This window comes from Pagrus pagrus (genome assembly GCF_965226575.1).
Source record: "Pagrus pagrus genome assembly, chromosome: 5".
Lineage (NCBI taxonomy): Eukaryota > Metazoa > Chordata > Actinopteri > Spariformes > Sparidae > Pagrus > Pagrus pagrus.
This window is the reverse complement of record NC_140189.1, coordinates 34,586,583-34,611,956: the sequence shown is the minus strand read 5'-3', so window position 1 is coordinate 34,611,956 and position 25,374 is coordinate 34,586,583. Positions and strand designations below refer to the sequence as shown.

At 40.6% G+C, this 25,374-nt stretch overlaps 1 protein-coding gene and 1 long non-coding RNA gene across 7 annotated transcripts in view; both read right to left on the bottom strand.

Annotated features, from left to right (window-relative positions):
- Positions 1-6,614, bottom strand: part of LOC311257879 — a 32,048-nt gene extending 25,434 nt beyond the window's left edge. Inside the window, exons 1-2 of the long non-coding RNA XR_014622670.1 lie at positions 6,148-6,614; positions 5,614-5,784 (exon numbers count right to left, since the gene is read on the bottom strand). This is a non-coding gene — a long non-coding RNA (uncharacterized lncRNA). The remainder of the gene's footprint in view (positions 1-5,613; positions 5,785-6,147) is intronic.
- A 14,866-nt stretch (positions 6,615-21,480) lies between these two features.
- rapgef2b (Rap guanine nucleotide exchange factor 2b) overlaps positions 21,481-25,374 on the bottom strand; it is a 122,019-nt gene continuing 118,125 nt past the window's right edge. For all 6 annotated transcript variants that reach the window (XM_084353723.1, XM_084353721.1, XM_084353722.1 and 3 more), the window contains one exon: positions 21,481-24,142. Coding sequence is in view for 1 of the 6 variants with exons in the window: in XM_084353726.1 (XP_084209852.1) it covers positions 24,117-24,142 (26 nt within the window). In the remaining 5 variants the exon portion in view is untranslated. The remainder of the gene's footprint in view (positions 24,143-25,374) is intronic.

Genomic DNA, 25,374 nt, shown 5'->3' with positions numbered 1-25,374 from the left:
TGAAGACTTTACTTTAGGTGCAGGGAAACTGTGATGAGTGATGATTTTTTACATTGTTCTGACTAAACCATTAATCAATTAATTGTGAAACTAATTGTTAGATTAATCGATAAGAAAAAACCCATTAGCTCGAGTATTAATTGCTGCCCTTGTTTAAACACAAAAAATGACGACATTAGCTGCTGAAGTAAGGATCGTACCCTACTAAATAAACAATACAAAAGCGTAGAGTGGAAGCTGTTAATTAACAGAAAATAAATCAGCATTTATTCTGTCAATGGATTAATCATTTCAGTCATCTAAACTTTTCTTAATTCCAGCTTTTCAACATACAGGTTTTTGCTATTGTGGACTGTTTTTTAAACTGTGGTGGCAAAACAAGCTACTTAGAAGAAAGCACACGGGGAGATGTGACGGCCATTTTTTACTATTTTCTGGCATTTATAGATCAAGCAATTAATTGTGAAAATCATTAACAGATTAATCATCTGCCAATGATCTTCTTGATTAATAATGCAAAAAAATCAATAGTCACAGTGCTACAATACATCCTGGATGTACACGGTGTGCAGCAGAAAATAAATGTTATGTCGAGGGAGAACGGCCTGAGAGCACAACAGGAAGTTTCTTCAATGACTCTGGAGAAATGTGGCATGACAACCATCTGTTGATGTTGTAACCTCACACTTCACATCACCTCACCTAAAACATTAGGAACTGCTATATCTTCTATATCCTAACATGATATAAGTGTGCAGCTTTGTTGTTGTCTTACCAGAAACTGTAACATAATAAACTAGTCTTGTGGTTCATTTTTCAATTTTACCAACAAGCACCAGTCTCATTAGTACAATTCATCTGGAATATATCTAACGACCCTGCATTTTTTTTGTTTGATTGCTAATTGTGTCATGTTTTAATATGGAGTGTTAGAGTGAATCAAAGTGCAGCCCCATAAACAGTTTCAGCCATGTTTAATAATGTTTGCCTCATTATGCTAAGAGCTGCAGGGTGTTCACAGCTAATATAATGTCATTTGAATTTTATTTTCTTTTTTCTAATTTTGAGCATGCTCAGTTGAAGGACTGCTGAGAGACACTCACTAGAGTTTCACCTGTTATTGGTAATGATCATGGTATAACAATGCAAGATGCTCCAAAGGCTGCTTATTGCCGTGAGGGTGCTCTCAAAAAGAAACGATAACAATCTCGCTCTGAGCTTTATCCCTGCAAGTAGTCCAAAAGATAAAACAGTGTGTTATGCACAGAACTTGCCAGTGTTTCTGCTGTGCTGTAACTTAACATTGAGCATCACTAAATGAATTCCAGCAGGTCTGTAAAAATGCTGCAGCATGCCGATTCATTTTACAGATTTGAGTGACAAAGCTATTCATGTAGAAACCTTTGTTCGAATCCATTTGTCAGCTACCTCAGGCTTTTTTTGATGTAGAGATAAATGAGAACAGTAGGCATGAAGGTAGTTAATTATTTTTTGCTAGAGGACATACAGTATATGCATTACACCGTTCTGTTCTTCCGCTTTTCCTGTACAGTATTTCTACTTTATCTGAGGGTGTAGCATTTATGCTTAAAGGGATCATTCACCTCAAATTATAAATACATACTTTTTTCTCTTGCCTGCAGTCATATTTATCCATCTAGATTGATTTGGTGTGAGTTGCCAAGTTTTGGAGATATAAGCTTGGAGATGTATGTCTTCTCCCGAATATAATAAAACTAGATGACAAAAATATGTTTCGAAAAACCTTACAGCAATGTCTCTTTCCAGAAATCATGACCCGGTTACTCAAGATAATCCACAGACTTTGTTGTGAGCAGTTTCATGTAGGACCTATTTTCTTTCTACTGAACTACACCCCTGTATCACTGCACAGAAGGAAGTGTGCATCTACTCAAGCCTCTCGTCAGTGAGTAGATGCACACAGTAGATGGAAGGTGTAGTCCAGTAGAAAAAAAAAACTTTGTGAAACTGATCTCAACAAGGTCGGTGGATTATGTTCAGTAGCTCGGTCATGATTTCTGGAAAGAGACATCATTGTTAAGTTTTTTTTTTTTTTTTTATGTATTTATTCGGCGCTCTTGCATCGTGCACTATTACCAGTGTATGCATGTGTGTGTGTGAGTGCGCACAGATGTGTGTACTTATACATGTATTATATATTTTTGCTTTTATAAAATGTCTTGTTTTTTTCCTTGTTTTTCTCTGATGTTTTTGCTGATGTGTACAGTGTACAGAGACTCTCTGGGTGGTGTCTTGATTGGTGGTTCCTCTGTGTATGCATGTCACAACCAAGAAACAAACTCCCTGTAAGAACCCTTAAATCGGACTAAATTGTGTTATATCAAACAGACATCTTGTGTAGATTAGTCATGGAAAATTGAACTGTGTGAGCTTCTTTTTTCATATCAAGCAGCAAAAAAGTTGTGGCATGAAATATTTCAATCAGTTGTACCTTACTTGACATTGCACATCCTGCAGTGTGACTATTGCACATGCGCACATTGTGATCTTGATGCTGAAATTATATACTGTATCCACAGAAGGCAGCCAATATCTCCAAAAATCAGCAATTCACACAAAAAACCATCTAGATCAATAAGGGTAGAGGACCGATATCTACTTTTGATTTTGGGGTGAATTTTTCCTTTAAGTCATTCTTTAGTGGCAGTGGTAATATTACAGGCCAAGTTAAACCTCTCTCTATATAATATTTCAGATATTCAAAAATCAGATATAACTAATTCTGATGATCATCCTGTTCATGTGATATTTTCTGAATTTGGCCTAATGTTGTGTGAAAGCAGCCGTCTAGATGCTAATGGCTCAAGATAACTCAAGTGGACACCATTTAAATGCACACGTCGGCTCAGATATTTGGTGGGCAGCTGGTGAAAATAACACAAGGCAGGATACAGGAATACTAATATCAGTGAGCTGATTGGCTGTTCTCCAGAGACAGTGAAGGGGAAATGGGCTGGTTGTAGCCTGCATGCTGTCATCAGCCTTCCACTTCCCCCTGCTGTAAGAGAGGTCACATGACATCTGTGTGGAAAAGCCTCAGATTCCAACATGAGTAACTGCAGCTCAACATGACTGTAGTGTTTGAGGCATGTGAAAAGACTGAACAGCTTTTTGGGACGTTTGGAAACATGAGAGCTAACCCCAACGCTCACAGTCACCTAAACCAGGATTTTCACTCTAACCAAGCAATCACAGCCATGTTCTCAGTCTCTGTATTGCCAGTACTAGTGCATATTAGTGCTTAGAATAAATCTGTCAAAGCCTGACAGCTTATGTGTGATAACAGTCTGTTAATTAGATACAACTTTGCTGATTCCTCCTGGGCCACTGAGGCAGTGGACACGAAAGAAAACGGCAACAAAGCATAGAATAAAGCAAAGAGCTGATGTGCATTGAAAACAACCTCAGTCTACAATTTCTGTATAACTATCATGGGCAGGAAATGTTGTATTCAAGTGTGTATGAAAAAGTTATTGGGAAGTATTGGGAAGGAACCTACTGAATAAGTGTTTAAAATCACTGAATAAGTGATTAAATTTAGAGGGGGGAGAGTTAGAGGCAGTGCTTGCCCCTCCCTGTTCACCACCACGGAGGAGCACTTGAGCCAGGCCCTGAACTCCAACAGCTCCAGTGGAGCTGCTCAGCGGAGCTGCTCAGTGGTCGGCAGATCAGACTGTGGTTGGTCTGAGCAGCTACCAGGTGTGAATGTGTAACTGAATGTGTTCCTGAAAAAGAGAGCACTGCTCTCAGTGAACCCTCCCTGAATAAATAAAAAAGGTTTAAAATTAAATAATACAAATTAAATTAATTACAGTCACTGTAAGATAAAACAAAACTAGAATGGCACGCAGCAGAGAAAATGCCTCCGCCCCTTTAATTTGATCAAGCCTAATCCAATACCAAACTCGATAGCCCTGTATCACTCTAATATTAAACAAGACATTACTCCTTAACCATAATTTAAGATCACCAGATCTATGATCCACATCAAATTGTATTCTAGAATTCTACATCATGATCCATGCATTATTCTCTGAGAAGTTAACGACAAACTCAAAATCTCACAATGCAGATCTGCACCAAAAAGTAAATGGGGTTTATTGTGGGCTGAGACCCATCCTCCATCCAAGTTGCATGGAAATCCATTCAGTTATTTTTTGTGTAATCCTGCTGACAACTAACAGACGAACAGACACAGGTGAAAACATGACCTGTTAATAAAACGTACTATATGCTTTGGTTTTTGTTTTTATCGTCCTTTATGTCATTAGAATTGATTTTCTGTCGTGAGCTTCATCTGACTTGAGCTCGTCTATCAACAGTATGTGCAGAGGTGGAAAGATGCTAAATGTATTTACTCATGTAGAGACAAAAAAACATCATTTTTGAAAGAGCTTGAATTTGAAATACGAGCAATAAAATATGAAACACAGCTTTGGATTGTTCCCCCAGCATTCATTTGATATTTGCTTCAAAATTTCTTTCCAAAATTCGACATCTTCTGCTTAAATCATGACGCTCTCTGTGTCATGTCATTCAGTCACCTCACATGAAATACATTTATTAATACAGAGCTTCTGTAAAGTTCTGACTTCATCACTTCATATGAGCATAGACTAGGCAGTGAAAATAATAAACTTTCAAGTTAAAATCATATTACATACACAGCCTGATGACAGCTGTTATATGGAATCTACTAAGTACAAGCTGGACAACAACTCCTGTGTGGCCATTCCCCAATGAAGCATGTGCACATTTCTACAAATATCATATATTGATATATATCATATATCTACCTGATTTGCAACAGGATGCCACACATAATTAATAATCTAAAATCACAAATAGTCATGATTAATATCATGCAACATGATAGGCAGATGAAAGAACATGTCAATCAGAAACCCAACAGCAACTTGGTCTTTAAGATGCAATTATGATATGTAGAAGAGTAAAGCGGTGTCACGTTGCTTTAAGTTGATTTTTCTGTTATATTAAGCTGAATATGAACTGTGAGGTGAAAATGTGAATATGGCTACCTATTCTACATGCGACAGATGGCATTTCTGGAAGCCAATATTACACTGAATTAATTATATGAATGAGCTGTGTGCAAGGCAATCAAAAAAAGCCAATATAAAGTATAATATTAGCCTCTGCAAGAGACACAAGCCTGTACTGAACCAAGCCCTCAAAACAATGATGATAACCTGAGGGGAAATATGCAAAGTCAATTATGTCCATAAAACTCATATATGAGTGGTCATATTTCCACTGTGCAAACAAACAACATGAAAGCATCATAACACACCTGCCAGACAACCACCAATGAACAGTGAGCTCAGCCACAACAAAGTCAGCTCATTCATAATTAATACCAATGCACACATGCACAAACAGCAAAAGCAGCAGCCTCCCAACAGAAATTAACAGCAGGAATATATTGACAAAAAGCAGATCTGAAAAGCCATGAACCCAGCAGTGTCAGCCGCCCGCCTCATAACAGCACACAAACCCAAATAAACACTGCCAGGACATCAACTCACCATAATTAGAAAAAACAGCAATTACTTAGCTTGTTGAAGTGAAGCAGTGGTCTCTGGTGTCTCAGGGGAGGACAGCCATGCAGACAGCCGGGCAGCAAACTCCAACTTCCAGACTGAAGAGACAAACTCTAGCAGTCCAACATCCAGACTCAGAGGCAGTGCAGCTAAAGCACGATTATTTCCTCCACAAGACGTCCTGAGGGGACATGATGGACAGTAGCCACAGAGCTTTAGCTATGCTAGCTTAAGAAATGCTACATAATCAGCAGCTGTAGCTTTACAACAGTGAGCATCAGTAGAGTAAAACAGCAGACAGGGCAGTTTACTGTAAATGTGAACGGTGCTTTTAGATTTTTGTTCCAGCAAGTAGACTTCCTCATGAGTTGGCTGAAGTTGTATGCTAACTAGCCTTAACTAGGTTAGTTGTTGGCTAACTAACTAGCTAGCTAGCTGTAACGGTTTTATTTTGACGCTAACATTCTAAAACATTTCTGATATAAGTGACCATGTTATGGTTTCATTATATTTATTGGTGTAGAAGTAAAGTCTCACTTCTTACCTTTCCAACTGTAAATCCTTTTAATGTTTACTTTGCATGTGTCTTTACCGAAGCGGGTAAAAGAGGCTGTGACCCGAGTCCAGCAGCTGTAGTCCGGGCTTCGCGCCATTCGGGCTCAGTTCAGGCGGAAGACGTGTCGTTACATTCATGACTTCAAGTACAGCAAACACGCGTCACTGACGCTGAGTACCGGTAATTTAGACGTTAATGTGTTGTACAGGCAGGAGTCTCGGCGTGGACGGAGGTCGCTGGTTAGATGCTCCGAGTTCACAGGTGCAACGAATCAGGCTAGGGTTGCCAGGTCTGTGTGATTAACCAGCGCAACGGTCAATAAAACCGGAACTCTGCAGCAGCCGCTAAAACGAGGCTATAACATATGCCGAATTTACAAGAAGGCCCAAATAATGAAGAATTTGTCTTGACGGCCTTTCACAAAGTATACAACGTTTCTCCTAACTCAACAACTCACAGAAGTGACGGATTTGTTAATGGAGTCTGGGGAATTGCTCCCCCTCTTGATCTCCCTGCTGTTGTTGACTGTAGTTGATGAGTCTGCTTTGACTCATAACATGTTGGTGTTCAAGTTTGCCATCTGCTTTAGTGCAAAAGTTCTCAAAACGTGTAATTTTTTGTTAATAATGATTAGATACATGTCATCCTGGACATTCAAAACATGAATGTTGCACAACATTTTCTAAGATGTAATTATATAGACCGACCCCTCTGCACCCACAGCTGTTACAGACTTCCTGCGTCCCTGTGTGCTGATTTTAATCCAACAGTTTTGCTATTGGACTAGTTTTCCCCAAACACTTCTTTCACTTTGGTCCTAAAGTGGCCTCATGTAAGTAGATACAGGAGCCTATATTATATTATATATTCTTTATTATCATAAATAAATATAGCCTAGCTTTGTGAACATGTAGCCGCTACACTGATGCATAAACTAACCTTGTGTTTTGCCCTTCACTTTATCGGTTGCCCAGAAACTGAATAATGATTTTTATTTTAATCAGATCCTTATAGTTAATGCATGTATTTACTATTTAGTATATACATGTAAATTTAGTATAACTAGTCAATTTAGTATTTTGTTTATCTTTTTTCCACTGATACAACTTATCGCGTTGATTCACTACTTTTTAATGATATACACAATTAATATGTGTTAATAGGATGTGATTTTGCCGAATTAAAATCATCGTAGTTTAGATTTGGATTGCCAAACGTTAACCGCCTGAGAGTAAAACAAGAAAAAACAGAAACTTCTTCCTCCTTCTCTCAGGGGTCGCTAGCTGGCTAACTGTAAACTTTTGGGGTGAGTCTTCTGTGATCTCACAGAGGTCCACTATCTGTCCGCTGTTTAAAAAAGAGTAAAAACCAAAGCTTAAATACATTTTCTGTACTGTAACATAGATTAGGCAGACAAGGGCAAGCACTTTATCTCCAGCAGACTGTGAAAAATAAATAAATCTATTGGGATGGCACCTGGTGCTGAATAACAGGTCAAAGTGAAGTTTGCCATCACTATTTGATAATGGGACTAGTGTCTGGGCTCCACGCTCCAGTGTTTCTAAACTTCTACCAGTTTTGGCCTGAAATCCTTCAGCTGACAGGATGGGTGCGTCTCTGCAGGACTATTGTTTGTTTCTGCACCATGTGTCGTTGAATGAAACACTACATTTATGAATTTTCCAATTTTGTCATGGAAAACAACGTATAATTTTTGCCCACGTACAGGAATTGTAAGGTTTCAATTTTGTCACTGTTGCACAAAATGCCGGGGAGACTGGGCTGTCCCAGCACCTCAGCTGGTACCTTTAAAGTGTTTCATCTGGTCGTCCTACAGTTCAAAGTTCAACAACACTCTAGTGGAGTATTGTCATCACTGTGAGGTTGCCAGGTCAGGAACAGAGATTCAATCATTGCACCTGGCTGCAAAATAGTACATAACCTCATTTTTACACTCAAGTTTTTGTACATATTAAACTAAAATGTGTTTTCATATTAATAAGTGAGCTTTAGAGGTAGATTTTGTTCCCCTCATGCAACGCTCAGCTACCGGTGTCCCCCTACTTGCAGTCTTTGAACTAAGCTAAGCTAACTAGCTGCTGGATGTAGCTTATTCTAACCACATAAACATGAGAGTGGAATCAATCTTCTCAACTAACTCTCTGCAAGAAAGTTAATCAGCATGTTTCCCCATATGTTCCCCAAACAGTTTCTTAAAGGAAAGATTTATCAGTTACTAGAATCATTGTTGGTTCATTTCCCTCAGATGGACTAATTTTAGTTCCTTGCTGAGGCGGCTGGGTCCTCATGGAAGGCAACAACTACAGTACACAGTTTGCTTTTATTACACAAGAGAACAACAGTTACAGCACTCATGTCCTGCACCTTGTGATGCTGAAGCAGAGGCTGGAGATGGAGATGGTCTGTAGCTCTCAGCCCACCACAGAGGAGGTGGGAGATGTTGCTTAAGATGGAGTTCAGTTGAGTCCTCATCCTCTCCTCTGCTGCTGCCTCCAGGCTGTCCAGAGCTTTTTTACATCAGTTTGTTTATCCGGCCTGCCTCCCCCGCTGCGGTGCTGCCTCCCCAGCACACCACTGTACACAACGGTGGATGGTTCACACTGTAAAGAAAGGATTGAGGGTGTCAGTCGTGTAAAATCATGTTTTGTAACCTAATCATCAGTCCACATGTCCATACGCAGCCGGTCTATTTATAGAAATGCAGGACCTTCACGACTACATGCACATGTTGATGCGCAGGTATATTGACAGGGTAAATTGCCAGAGGGCAGTGTGAGATGTTCAGAAGCGTTCATGCTCCTCTACACGTATATAACTCAAAATATTCTTTCAACACTCCCCTCCCTGTGCGTACCAAACCAGCCGCAGCCCTCTGACCTCTCAAGCAAACTTTCACTCCATCTATTGTGGAATGAGTCGGCACTTTTTTAAATGTATGCACATTATATAAATTTGATAAGTGTAGGAAATTCAGATGTGCTCTGTCACCGCTCACTGCTAATGATGAATTATTGACCATCTGTACCAAAAGCTTTTGAAGTATAAAAGTGGTGCATAATGAGAATTTGGTTCGGAGGCAGTTTCAGCTCCCCCCCTCAGCAGGCAACCACAACATGGCAGCAGAGGCTGGAGGTCTACAAGCTTTAACAACGCGTTCACATGATGGCTGCCTCACACATCCTGCATCTGTATGGACACAAGACTCAATTTGCACATGAATGCTGGGAGCAGTGTAGGTCTGGAGGTGTGACCAAGGATGTTACATTAAGACCTGGACACAGTGTTGGAGACGGAGCCCCATTCAATCCAGTGAAAGCTGCTCAGTGGTGCACACAGCCTGAAACTGTTGACTTCCTGGCTATAAAATGACCCGGATCTTCTGTGTTGTGCGGCCGGCCCCGAATGTAGCACTAGAGACCTCCTCTGACCCAGTGCGTCAGGTGACGATGTAAGTCATGAGAAGTCACGAGATGTGAGTTGTTGCAGGAAGACGACTGTGGAAACACGAGTCAGAGATGGAGAAGAGTTTGGTGTTTAGAGGAACTGCCAGCAAAGATTTATTTCCAAAGTTGAGGCTGAATATTTAACTGATATTGACAAAGAAGCAAAAACTGTAACAACTAACCTCTCGAGATTTCAGAGAGAGATTCTCCTTGATTGAGATTTCTGTTTCTGGTCACAAAGGAAAGGATCGTATTATTAACCAAACGGTTTATCTCCAAAGGGATTGTTTCCATAATGTTGTCAGACACTCAGACACACACCTCAACCTGTCAGTGACAAAAAGAAGCACGAAGCCGTAACTTTGACAGTCGGAGTTGCCCTAAAGGATTACAGACTGCGTCTGCTCACTGAGGCTATCTCCTCGACAACACTTCTTCTCGTTAATGTAAGTCATTTTCTATTCAAAAAAGGGTTATTACAGCAGCATCACCAAAGTATTAAGTGGAGATATCTTTAAAAGTGGGGCATACATGTTTCAATTATCAAACAATATATGAGTTAAATATATTTTTTGTGAAAGGATTCATAATGCTGCTCATTAGCTGCTACATCTATTTGTCCCCAGCCCACTACTTCCCACCTCAAAGGACCACTCAGATAATAAGCCTGTAATTAAACCTGGCTGCAGTGGTTTTAAGTGTCCATGGAGAGAAGCAGAAATAGCTGCAGAGCTAATGCTAAAGCTTTATGTTGTGCAGAAAGAGCCCCAGATTAATATAGTCAGCTGTGAAGCAGTGACAGCCCGGCCTCGGTAACGTCCCTCGATGTGGACCAAACTCTCCTTCTAAGCACCGGCGGACATGAAAGAGCCCTCTGATGTTCTGACCTGTGAGTTTACCTTTTGTTCATCATGAACTGTGTGCTCGTGTGCAGCAGGGTCCTGTGTTTCAGATCTGGGCTTTCAGTGAATCTGACCATGAAGCTCTACAGTACTGTACCTCCATCACCGTCTATCCTGTGTTTGATTTTCTCTTGTTGTGATCTATATTTGTAACCTTTGTTTTCTACGAAGCTTCGAGCGAAAACCTGTTTGTTTAAAGTGCTTCAGAAATAAATGGGTTTTGACAGCAACCACATGCCGTCTACTACACTGTCATAAGTGCCTGTAGCATCATACTGTATATAGAAACAATAGACCTAGAGGTACAAATTAAACATTAATGTAACAAACCTCTATAGTCATTTATTTAACGTCATGGGATGCCAAATAATTGCATTACAATTTGTAGTAACACTTAGAGACACTGAAGATGTAGTCTATACTAACAATGTTTAATATAATCATTCAGTTAATCAGTTGGTGTTTTTTTTATGATTAATTCGATTTATAAACAAAATGATTACATCAACAGAAAAGATAGTAATGCAATAATACGTTTCAATGCTATGACTGTAACTAAAGATTATTTTCATTTTAAATGAATCTGTCAGTTATATTTTAGACCAGTGAAGTCCTCGTTCAGAACAAGCTGTACTGCACAGATGATCTGGTACATGAGGAGCCTCCTGACCTGCTCACAGACTCATCAGAGCCGCCCCGATAATATCAAACACGTTTGATATGCACAATTTAAAATTTGAAACATTACATCGGTACTTTCTGAGCCGGACCACAACAACCAATGTCAGAGGCACAATAAACATTGTAGCCCTTGAGGCTAATGCTAGCTAGCATACCACTGCTGACAGAAACTTAAAATCTCACCTCGAGTTGTCGCTGAAGAATCAGACTTGTTCTGTTTTTGGGTTTTCGGTGGAGGTGAACACACTTGTAAACTTCTCACAGCAGCAAGTTTTTGAAAGATGTTGAACTCCATTTTCTGTTCTAGCCCTTGAGGCTAACGTTAGCTAGCAAACTACTGTTGACAGAAACTAGAAAATCCCACGTCCAGTTCTGACTGAAGAACAGAAAACCTGTGTTGACTGCGTCTTCACACTCATCCGGACTCGTTTAAATTCTGCGTTTGCTTTATTCTCACTGCAACCTGTTCTCCCTTTTCAGCACTGTTTGTTGTTAATTCAAAATCTATTGATATTATATATTATATTGAACATTTCACGTGCCCAAATTGCACCAAATTTCGACACTGTACTTCCTTGGCAGGACACCTGCCATGTGTGAAATCGATAAAATGAACAGTTATGTGAATAACATATTGTACAGACAGACAGACGGACAGAGATTCCTTGCTTTACAGTTAGATAATCAATTATTAATTTAGTCTTTAATCATTCAGATTATTGTGGACAAAATGCCTTCACAATTTCCAGGAGCCCAAAGTTGTGTTTCAAAATGCTTGTTTTGTCGACCCAATTGTCCAAAACCAAAAGATATTCAGTTATCAGTGACATAAAACAGAGAAAAGCAGCAAATCCTCCAATTTGAGACTCTGCAGCAGTCAGGAAATGCGTTGCTGTTTCCTTCTTGACAAACAACTTAAATAATTAATTGTCATTTCCTGTCAAGCAACAGAGAAAACAAACCCACCAGAGGTTTGACAGGTGTCCACACTTATCCTCAGACGACTTGTTTTCCAAATAATGACCAGCACCAGTCCCCCCCCTTATGTGGGCCACTTGCCAGAGCAGCGAGACAGTGTGGAGGTGAGCCGACCTATCAGAGGTCGGACGTGATGTGAGAGGAAAGTGTCTGTGGCCCTTCAAACCCAGTTAGGCCTAATAGCCAATTAGTGGTTCAGAAGGGAGGTGAATGTCAGCTCATTGTTTTGATGACTGTCACAGCAGCTGGATAATACAGTATACCGCCTGAGGGAGGAACACTGAATACTGAGTTTCTTATGTTGTGACATCGACTCAGGATGCTGCCATCAGCGCAGGCACGGCGAGAAACTGATATTAATTATAATTGACTTGATTTTTTAATTTGCATCTGAAGTGGGTGAAGAAATGGATGTCAAGCCATGTGCCGACTACAGATGGCGCTGTTGACAAAAATACAAAACTGACTGTAAAATATCCAGAGAACCGTTTACGGATGGAAACCTGCATTTTTTGTGATGGACAATATGTTTGAGCAGGTTAGCCTAGCTTAGCTTAGCATGATGGCTGGAAACAGGTAGAAATAGTTAGTCACCTCTAAAGCTCATAACATCTCATTTAATCTGTACAAAATAATATATACAAAAAGGATACATTGTCATTTTAACTGGAGGTTAACAAGTGGCAACCTCCAGGGCTGAAAAATGAAGCCAATGTGGAAGTGCTAAACAAAAAAAACCAACTGTAGCTCCTCAAATGGCCACTTGACTCTGGATCCAAAATGTGTCAATCCCCATAAGACCCCATGTTAAAATGCCAAACAGCACAGCAGGATTAAAAGTGTTCGCAGCCTGGTACAAAAACAATGTTGGTCTTTATGGCTAGTTTCTCTAGTCATGACAACTGTATTTATATAACTCGTTCGTTTAAATCATGTTGAGGATGCTAACTTCGTTTAGCCAAACAATTACGTCATCCCGGCAGCACTTCCATACATTTTTTACATTTGTAAAAGAATGAAAGGGCCGTGTGAGGTCGGCTGAGGTCAACAGCACCATGCAGCCTTCAAGGTGCGGCTGATGTAAATGTCACTATGGATTATCATGAAGTTATTAATAAATGTAACACCTCTGCCAACGCCGCAGAAACATTCTCAGAGAAGATTAATGATCCCCATGGAGAAATCGGATATTATGACATTAACAGTTTCACTTTTGACATTTCCAACAATGATCCCTGGGTAACGTTGTCATATTCATATATTTTAAACAATGCTAAAGCATACAGAAAATTTACATGGCTCAGTAGACTGTGCCCAGCAGTAAATCACAGCTTATTACTCTATAATAGACTCTTTAAAACATTTTTTTCCATTTTGAAATATCACCCTTCAGTAGACCAGAGACCTTTTAATCACATGCTAACACACTCAGCCAATGCAGGCTATTGAAATGGAGGGCAAGGCTCTTCCCTCTGCATGCCAACTAGCTGATTGTGAGTCAGGTTTGTAAGTGAATCCATGGGTGGCGGTTCCCTTTAAAAGGACCATTTGAATTCAAGGCATCTCAAAGCATCGCTCTCAGCTATATTTACAGCTTGGATAGCGATCAAATGGGATCCTTCAGGGTCGATGAAAAGGAGCAGAACACAGCATGTGAAAACACACAAGAGAATCACTTATTGAGTTTCATGCTTCCTACACATTTCCATTACGAAAAATAAGATTCCAGCATTTAATTTTTATTTATTTTTTTACTGGATGTTGAGCTTTTGAGTTTATGTGGAAGATGTTACTGATAGAAGAACTACGGTACACAGATAAACATGGATATGACTGAATATAGTCAAGAAGAAATGTCTAGAATTATACAGTGTATTGTGATGTGTCCAGTTAAACTTTAGAAATTAATTATTTTTTTTCACCTTCAAAAGATGTCTTCTAATCAAATCTGTATGTGCTTATTAATAAGGCAACATCCTGCTTTTTTACAATCTAATACAGTCATTAGAGCAGCCGGTATTACAACCAAATACTCTTATCTGCTTTTTGCTGAAGGTTGGACAACAATATTGACACCAATCTCATGCCTATGATAACATGAAGCTACAGCTAGCAGCCGGTTAGCTTAGCTTAGTACAAAGCCTGGAAATGGAAACATCTAGCCAGGAGATAGTTTAGTAAAACCACAACATGTTTTTGAAAAAAGAAAATCAATTTTTGTACTTAACACCCAATATTTGATTTCTGCCACCAGGTCTCTCTATCAAAGCAAAAGATACGTCCGGGGCGGAGCCACTGCTCACTGGTGCAGAGCCAGACTTGTTGGAGGAAGAAACACCTGGAGTCTCATCAGGCTCTGATCTGATCTGAAGCAGTTTACAGACGAGAGGAGAGCTCAGAGATTACTGTTAAACCTTTGGGACTAAACAGTGGATTTATCTTCACTCCTGTTTATCAACCTGACTGCAGCAGTGATCTGGAGGTGACCTCCACTGTCGGGTGTTTCTGTTCTGCAATGTTGAGTGCTGACTGGAGCTGGAGGGGAAATGGACTTTACTTCATGAAACTTAACATTGCTGTAAGGAGAGAGAGAACTGGAGTCTCTGATGAGTGCTGCTGTTAACAAGCTAAAAGCATCTATAGTTAGCAGTTGTCCTAGTGATATGCTGCCCCCTACTTGTTTGGAGCTCAAAAGGTGGCAAATTCTTACACATAACACCTTTAAATGCACCATTACATTGAGTAAACTTGTGGATTTCTCTGGGTTTAAACATTGTTAAAAAAATCCAACAAAGGTGTAGTCATTTTGAGAAATTTAAACCAGAAACACATTAGACCTTTAAACAGAAGATATACGATGGAGGGTTTTGTTAGTGTCGATTAAAGCCAGCTAGCTGTCTCCTCATGTTTCCTATCACTGTGCTTCGATGAGCGCAACAATGAGCTGCTAGGTGTCTAAAGTGATGAAGCCTATAATAACGACCGATTTCTTTGTTGAGGCAACTAGCTGTTTCTGAGACTCCTGTCTCGTCAAGTTCAACACAAAAGGGACCCAAACGCACACAAAAGTCAGCTGTGATGAAGCTGATAGTCCAAATACGAAATCCAAATCACAAGCAGCAAAATGCAAACAACAAAAATAACAGTTCTCCAAAAGCCAAACAAAGTACAAACCAAAAAACAAGTTACATACCAGAAATAACTCGAGGAGTCAGGAAGCAAATGCAGGAAAACACAATGAGAAGACGAGACCGAGCAACTCAGGAAACACAGGAGCAAAACAGACGAAGCAACGAAGAGCGAGCGCAAAACACTGGCTTACATACACGGGGGGTGATTAACTAACGAGACACAGGTGTGCACAGAAAAAGCGCGGGAAAACAGACAAAGGGGGGAAGTGGAAAGTGAAACATGACACATGAGGATGAACCTTACAAAATCTTAAAAAGATTACAGATCTACGGGACCCCGGTGGAGAAGGTGTCCAGCTATAGGTACCTATCTCTGAGGACCTAACATGGACTCCCCACATCATCTCACTGGTGAAGAAGGCTAGGCAGCGCCTGTATCACCTCAGACGGCTGAGGAAATTTAAGATCTCCACAGGGCTGCAGAAAACCTTCTTCTCTGCCGCCATCCAGTCTGTCATCTCTGGAAGCATCACCGCCTGGTACGGCAACTGCTGAGCCCAGGACCGGAAATCCCTCCATAGAGTGATCCGATGTGCTGAGCGCATCACTGGAACTGCCTTGCCCTGCCTTCAGGACATTTACACCAGGCGGTGCAGGTCCAGAGCCACCAGGATCATGACGGACATTCACCACCCCAACCATGAACTGTTTGTGAAGCTGCCTTCTGGCAAGCGCCTACGCAGTGTCATGGCCAGGACTGAGCATCTGAGCAGGGGCTTCTTCCCTCAGGCCATTCGGACAATAAACTCTCATAAACCAACATAACACATTTAAGTCCTTTATTGTATTCTCTTTTCAGTTTTAATTTCTTATTTAAATTTTATTTTCTGGCGTGGTTGCAATTTCATTTCACTGCTGCTGTACTTCTACAATTGCATTTGACGAATAAATCTTTGAATAAAACAGGAAGTAATGCTAACAGGTTGCTAGCTGTGCAACAACCTAAGAATAAAAGGTTAAATTGTGGTTTTACAGTGCGTTATGTACAGGTCTGTTTCTTAACTGAGGCTAGCTGTTTATGCTGAACCAAGCTAACCACCTCACCATCTCCTTGCTTCATATTTACGGCATAAATATAAGAATGGTATCCATTTTCTCATCTGGCCTGTCTCTCAATAACAAAATGAATAAATGCAGGCCAAAAAATCCAAATAAAAGTGTAGTAAACACGTGAACCTTCATGTCGTGTTGCTCTGTCATTTCCAGATCTTTATTCTACCCCACAGCAGATGCTGAGAGGATGTTTTCCCGCTCTGTGATTCTTCTGCGAGCACCATGAATAACAAGAGAGTCATTACTGCATGAGGTGGAGCAAGTCACTTCTCAGAGGCAACAGGGAGGCAGAACGGCACCGATTTATTTATTGCAATAGTGTGTGAGAGACACTGGGAGCAGTGGGAGGGCTGCTTCTTCTTCTGATAGAAAGATAGGTAGATAGATAGATAGATAGATAGATAGAAAGATAGATAGATAGATAGATAGATAGATAGATAGATAGACAGACAGACTGGCATTATCATATATTATAGAGGCAGATCAAGAGACAGAACATTGCAGAAACACTGAGTCCTGAGAGGGATGTTCCTGCTCCGGCGGCTGGTGTTGTTCCCTGTTTATAGGGTGGCTCCCTCTTCTTATCTCTGCACATTTGCAGGTGCTCTGTCAGAGGCAGACCTCACTATCTGCACAATCTGCCACGGTGGGACTGGAGAGCCGGAGCAGCAGCAGCAGAGTCGAGGAACCGGCAGCACCGAGGAGAGCAGAACCAAACAGAACAGAAAAACGGCTCAGCTCTCACAAATAAAACCAAACTGCTGTGAGATAATAACAGATCCGAATACTTTGGAGGCGCTTATCTAGAAATACTGTAGGTGCTTGTAGTATTGATTTTTTTCTTTGAAGTGTCATAAGATATCAGAGTGTATAGATGGAGCCTGAACGTCGAGCGAGTGGAGGGCGGGAGTGTAGTTTCAAAAACAATTTTCTTCTTGAATCCAATAATATAAAGACATTTTTCACAGATAGCTGTTAGATTGTTTCCAATGAGATAAAAGAGTCATAAAAATGGAAAGCACCTGCAGTAATTAAAGAACTTCATGCTGATATCCCATCACAGGCTCGTCTGGGGCATCAATCCCTTTACGAAGCGTGCTGAATGTGGAACATTTCTCTCAATCAAAACAAAAAAGCAGTGAAATCGGCTCTGAACTGCCCTCCACCTCCACCTCCACGGAAAATTGCACAGGAAAGCACCTGAGCAGAGCAGCTATAGCTTTTATTAATCTTTCTCTTTCTCAATTCTTTGACTCTGACAGCTTCTAACTGAATTGTCTGCTCGGGCCCGTGTAGAGTCCAGACACCGGCCGGTTGAACGCTATGACATCTCCACTCCCCTCAGCTCTAGTGCTGCTGCCTTCATCCAATTTACCATGAAAGGAGTCCAGACAGTCCCATAATATAACCCACGGCTGCCTCGATTGAACACGGTCGACATCTCCGGGCCCGGGCTTCACACACACATAACTGGCCGGCTATCTACACAGCACCACTGACTGCCTGCTACCCCTTGATAAGGCCCATTGCCCAGGGAAAGACTGGACCGCTCCCTCTGGAGGCATTTCATAGTGAACAGTGCCCCCTGGTGCCTCTGAGGGTGCAGCACAGTCACACAGCCAGGTGAGGTGTAAACACATCAGTGCCTGGGACTGTAGTCAGGGGGTGGTTTCACTGTCGGACACAGATTACAGCAGCGTTTCCTCTCTAATTTCACACTGCAGCGGTGCTTGGGGTAATTTTGTGTTGTTTTGGTTCCACATCCGTCTCCGCGTCAGTCACAGTTATCTTTCTAATGCAGGCGACTGCAGTGAGAAGGTTTTTCCTTCAATACTTTATCACAATGGAAACATGATTTGTCAGCGTTAGGGCTGCACCTCCATTTGTTTGGAGGGGGAAATAAGAAAAAAGATATATAGAGCTATTTTAATGTCACTTTTTTTGCTGTGGCTGACATTAGCTTTCTTTCTGTGTGGCCACACCTTGTGAATAATGAGAAATCAACGCTACACAGCCTGTTATAATTAAGTCCCAAGTTTCTGGCTGGATGGAGGGAGCTCAGAATAAGTGAACGGCTTCCTGCTGGATGGAAATAAAACACTGACTTGGATTTTAACCCCTAAACTGTTGTGTAAAGATATAATATGTGAGACGTTTCTGCATTAAAGCCTCGAAAAAGACTTTTGTCACATACTTTGCTGAGCTGTTCTCACATTATCCCAAATGTTTCCAACAATGTGTGAACCCAGAGGAAGTAGTAATTTTAACTGAAGACAGTGTGTTTGATTGGGTCACCTGTCACTTCCAGGAGAGTCAGAGAGGGAGGAGTGAAGTTGGCGAACAAGACTAAATATATAATAACTCATCTTTGAGCATATCTGCCAGTTATGAAGATAGATTTCAGGCCTCGGCATGTGCCGCTCAGCTTTGTGTCCAATCCAGCATGGTGGTACTTCCCCTACGGCCCAAAGAGTGGGAACTTGTGGGCGGGGCCAGTAATTCTCACTGGTTTGAATCGGCGCCATCTTTCCTTCTGGTACGTAGTTCTGTGTAAATCTATGACACTACTTATGCCTTTTGTTTTGTTTTGATTGAGAGCCCCCTGGTGGCCCCTAGTAACATACCATGTGTTAAATATCTAGAGAACAATAACTGTTAACGTCAGCTCTGGGAACATTTAGTCTCTTTTTCCTCTCTAGGAGACAAAAACACACATCAGCAAAACTGTCCATCTGTCCGTCTGTCTGTCTGTCTGTTCATCTGGTTTACTTCACACTTAGCAGGCGTGTCGCTGAGGTACCAGGGAAGTACAATGTTGAATTTGATGCAATTTGGACACACGACACGATTAATATTAATACCATTCGGATAAATAGCAATCATGTCTGTGCAGCCGTGGGGGCGGGGCTTAAGGCAGAGTAATAGTGAGTCACAGAAAAGTAACAAAAAAAACCACGGCGCACTCAGAAAACAGAAAAGTAAACAGCCCATCAATGTCATAATTATTTAAGTGAAATAATTGTAAACAAACAATAAAACTTTAAGTGGAGGTTTGTATGAGACTGATTTGACCCTGAGCGGCGCCCTCTAGTGGTTGTATTGCTTAATATTTTAATTTATTCTTAATTCCTCTGATGTGATGTCATCTTCGATCTATAATATCCATTAATTGAGTCATAACCTTCAAGTCTGAGTCGAGTCTCAGTTCATTTATTTTCTGTCAGTTGACAGTTGACAGGAAAAGACAACACTACATGCGATATCACGATATGCCGATAATCCAATACATACAGTTTCACATCACGATACTGATGTTATATCCACATATTGCCCGGCCTCTGCTCTCCAGCGGCAGATATAAAACATGAATGTTATAAAAATTGGCTCTTTGGTAAAACAACTCACCAAATCAAACTCATTTTACCAACGTTTGAGCTGAATGTTGCTGCAGGGTTTAATGAAACTGATGAAATACATAAACTGCTCGGGGCAACATCGACCTCCTGGTTTGGTGAATTTACAAAAATGCTAAATATCGGCACAAATTCAGCAGATCCACCCTCGTCTGTGTGTACGTGACAGACTGAGGGCAGAACTGGAGCGAGAAACAGTGACACAGATATTTAAACTGTTTTATTTACTGGGCTGAAAGTTTGTGTGTGAGCGTGTGTGTTTGTGAGGGCGTTTCCTCGTCGCTCACAGCCGGAGTGTGTATCGTATTCTGGAGAGTGTGACAAATTGGGGCCCTGGGCTCTGTGATAGAGGAACCAGAACCAGCCAGCCTGAATTATTCATGAGCAGAGCTGCGATACGGTGTCGACTAGCACAACAGTCACAATGTCGGACTTTACAAACTGACACATTTTAATTGCTTTGTTTAGTCTCGAAGTTTTATTTATTTATAATTCAGCTTTTATTGTTTCTACTTTTTATCACCGTTTCAAACAAAGTGTCTTATTTGTGTCTTTATTATAAATGAGGTTTCTACCACAACACACACCAACCAGCCTCCACATTTAAAGGTGCACTATGTAGTTTTTGGGAAGAAATTGTAATGAGAAGAGAAACTAAATAACCAAACTCTTTGTTTTCATGACTGAATCAACAAACGGACCTTACAGGACAACACACCTGCCGTCAGGTCTGCACCCACATAAATCTGAGGACTCCAGGTTCAACATCACATTATAACGAGAAGTTCAGTGTGTTTCTCTTCACCGGTTTGTCTTCTTCATGTTGAGGCTGATGTATTTTCTGGGTTAAATGAGTGAACATTTCCCATCTGAACCATCTCTCTTATAGACAACAAGCTGAGGCGAATGAGACTTTTAACTATTCAGATTAAGTTGTTGGTGTCTTGTTGAGTGTGTGAACAATGAACTTATATATTAATGAGAAGAAAACAATTAGTCATCATTTTTGAGTGTTTAAACCAATTAAACACAACCACCAGAGAGTTTAACAAATATATTTTCACACAGCATGAAACAGACTGTATAACACTGAAGTTGTTGGGTGTTATTTGCAGACGTACGGCGCACTCTGGTGGCTGACTTTTACATGTTTTATTCAAAGCCCTACACTGCAGGTCCCGTCTGATAAACTCCTCATTATTCCAACAGTAGAGAGATTTAAAAATATTAAAATATGAAGCTATTTAATCATCTAATTATCTCAGTTTACTTATTTTGTTGCCTGAGGTGGCTCTTGTCATTTTGAATTAGTTTTTTTAATCTAACAGTTTAAATGGAAATGTTTCTCTTATGTTTTATTCATAGTATATTAATCTTTGTTGGAGTTATTAACAAATATAAGTAAATCTGAGCAATTATGGTGAAAAATGAGGCACAAATTAAAGGAGAAATAACTACAACAGCATGTTTCCCCAGAACACTCGCCCAAAGGTAATCATTCTTCTTATCATGGGTTCGTTGAGTGAGTTGGAGTTTTATTATGAAATGAAAAAGCTGATGTAAGAAACAAATAGGGAATGAATTGAAATTGGGACTCTGGATAACAAGACAATACAAAACAAGTAAATAAAAGCAAGGGGAGACTTCAATATCTCTTTTTTATTAATTCTGACACACCGCGGTCAGATAGAAAAGTATGAGAGTTACACTTTTCAAGTTGCTTCCATGACTTGTGCAAACACTAGACGGTATCTGGGGGAAAAACCTCTGAAGGAAAAAAACGAAAAGAAAGACATCGAAATGCAGAAGAAATGAATAAGTGCATTTAAACCTAGGTGTTGATTCTTTATGCAGTATTTATTGATTCCCAGCTTCATATAAACTGGATGTTGAGGCATAAACATAGTACATTTGAACAAAAATATAACCAATATTTACAATTATTGTATTAAAAATACAAAAACAACTGATACATACTCCACCAATTGTCTTTTTAAAAGACATACAGGTCAAAGTAGTACAAGAAAGAATGAAGAAAAGAAGGTCATCACCAGCTAAATGTACATTTCTCACTGACATCACACATCAAACAGGAGTAGCAGTTCTACCTACTACACTTATCTTTACGCTTGTACATTTTTGTGCAACTTTTTGTTTTTCGAAATAGGACTCTGCCCGCTAATATGCACATTATCATCAGAGAGTTGAATGAAAGTGAATGATGCATGTCACCACTGTAGTACAAACAAATTATTAACAATCTATCTGCAGCCGTTACAAAAAAAGTACAAGAACAAAAAAAAGAAACCCAGGAAATTATTAGTGTGTAGTCACAGAACACAGTGGAAAACACTGCACTCATTCATCGGTTTTTTTCTCAGTCTGTAGTTTGAGACTGATCAATGTGATCAGTGCGACTCAGTGATAGAAGAAGAAGAAAACAACAACAAAAAAAGTTTCACAATTGGATTTCTAATCGTTCTGATTGGCAGCCTTGAAAAAAATCTTCATATGTCAACTTCCCCACCGGAGTCAAAGAAATAAAAAACATCTTCAGTCTCTTCCACGTTCGATGGCGAGATATGGTGGAAAAGCTGGACGCAGGCGTTAGCGATATACACACAGCATCCGCGGAGCTGATGTCTGTAACAGGTGAGTTTCTGAGGAGGAATCTATCAGCACAACAGCAGAGGGAGGAAAACATCTACGACACTGTAACATGTGAGAACGAAACAGAAAGAATATGCTCGGCTTCATCTTGTACTGAGTCTTAATATATTATAAAAACATCAGGGGAAGTTTCTTGAATAAGGCATTTCACTCCACTATTGCTTGATTCAAGACCGCTCTTGAAGCAAGGTGATTTGTGACGGGGAACAACCACACGCAAAGAAATGTATGCAATCATGGCATCGTAAGGCGCTTTGGACATTCACAAAAAATGTGGTTCAGGTTGGAAAAAGAAGCCAAATCTGAATTTGTGGATGCTTTTATTCTGAAGGGCGATATGGGTTTTTATAAGACTCTGTACAAGATCAGTTCAGGGTTCACTCACAATTTACAGCAGCTTCTCAAATACGCTGATGTTCCCACCCCGGTCGGTCGGTCGGTGAGTTTGTCCTTTGATTCACACCTGACGTCAGGCTGCACTTTGTGATTTGAGACCAACATGGCGGAGTCCGGCATGTTCGCTCAGTTTTTCAGCTCTGTGCTTTTCAATATCACCTACAGGCCGGTTACAAAACACTCTCTACGTCACAGCAAGCAACAGGATGATAAAAAGACTCTGATATAACCAGACGAGCTCCGAGGTGGGATGACAGTCAGATATGGTTCACTCATACCCTGGTATCCAGGCCAGAATGTCTGGGAACATCTAGGATTGTGCTGAAAGTGCTATTTTTAAGAAATGAATTGTGTGTGTGTGTGTGTGTGTGTGTGTGTGTGTGTGTGTGTGTCAGTACACTGTGCATGTCGGTTCTCCCTACCGGGCTCTCTCCTCCTCCTCCTCCTCCTTCTAGCTTTGATTTGAACCAACACTTGATAAGCTTTCACATGTGGAACATGAGATAATACTGGATTCAGAGTTCAAACACTCGACAACAGATGGGTTGTTTCAGTCCAGGCAGAGGAATCGGCTGACTTCTCTTTTTTCGGCCTCCAGAGTGCAATCAATCAAAGAAAAGAACAAAAAACGAAAAGAAATCGAGAAATTAAGAGTCAAGTCAACCGCTGTTCCTCTCCGTCTTCAAACGATAGTCTTTGTTTTTATTTGTTCTGGTTTTTTTTAGAAAGTAGAAAATGAGAAAGTGCAGATGAAGCTCAACACGTCATGATGCTGTTGTGTTAACAGGTGAGTTTTGGGGGTTTTGTCTCGTTTCTAACAGCAACATCTAATGTGGTTTTGTGTGTTTGCCTCCCGGCGCCAGTTCAGGTTTCTGTAGTCTTTTTTCCAAAGTGCCAGGCGTTTTCATGTCATCGTCTTTGACCTTCTCTCCACCCCTTTTCTTCTTCTTCTTCTTCTTCACAGTATTTTTTGCATGCAGGGTCGTTCAACCCCCGATGATGCTTTAAGGCAGGGGAGGGAGACGAGCAGAGGAGTCCACCGATCAGGAGGGAGAGCCGAGTGGAGGAGGCAGGCACGTACGTAACTGATGATGAGTCCATTGGTCTGTCTGTCTGTCTGTCTGTCTGTCTGTTTGTCTGTCTGTCAGTCAGTCTCACCCCAAACCAGGGGGACTTCAAGTTACTGCAAAAGGACGTCCATGTTGTCCCTCAGACCGCTGACACCTGTTCATCCTCTGTGGAGAGAGAAGACAGTGAAAGGTTACAATGACTGTCGACGTGCCGTGTGTTTGCTTAAAGCTGCTACAAGGAACTTTCACTGTTTGATGATTCAGGCAGTTTTTCCTCAATTCAACCTCAGCACTCATACAAAATGGTTTTTAATTTTACGACTTATCCAAACTGGATCAGTCAGAATCTGAGGCTTTAAAAATAACTATAATAACTATATAGAAATATCCAAATAGAGGGACTGGACTTTTTATATCCAGTTAAAAGTTCCTTGTAGTATGTATAAGTGAAAGTTGAAAACTAAAGAGAGCAGAGTGTTTAGCTGCCGTCTCACAGACCATCAATCACTCGCACTTTACTGCCCGACAGCTTCTCAGAGCCCGGCAACATGTTTCTGATTGATTTCCTGCCTTCGATTCACGTCAGTGCGATCTGAAAATCAACTTGAGGTGAACTTGAGACTCTGGATGCAGATATGTTGCATCCCAGCTGCTTTGTCTCAGTTCCAGTGTTTATCTGAGTCGCAGCCAAATTAACAAAATAGTTTTGAGTTTATTTTCTAAATTTGTGTTTTACAAATGTTTTAAATACACATTTGCAGCTTCTTCACGTTGGGTGACAGATGTTTTGTGGCTGTACTTTACTCTGTTAACTGGACGACTATTAGTATTCGTCTTGTCATTTATTTTTTTAAAAACAATATAAAGGGCCGAGTGAGTCACCGGCTGAAACAAGCATGTAAATCGTGGGTGCGTCAGAATGTTTGGATCTGTTACTTGATGTTTATCTCCTGCTGCCCTCAATAAATTTGCTCTTTGCCAGAATTTGTTCTTAATGACTCGCCTGGTAAAATAAAGGTAAAAAAAAAAAAGGCTGTTCTGTAAATAGTTTTCTAATAAATAATAAATGTAGCAACTATCGATTTTTACTTGAATAAACAGCCAGCTGACGTCCCACCCACTGGAGTTCAGATACTGATGCAGAAAATAAAGGTGTACTCACTCGTCCCTACAATGTGATGAAACTCTCCCTGTGACCGTTTAAAACCTCTCGAGCTAATTTCACGTCTGTTTTTTATTTGATTTTCTTCTCATACTGAAACGAACAGAAACCGACAGCTGGCTGGTAGAAAGATCTTCTGAAAGCTTTGGACAGTTGTTGGTTGGTTTGAATTCCTCTGCATGTTTCTATCCACCTCCGCCAAGGAAGTTATGTTTTTGTCCATTTGTTGATTTGT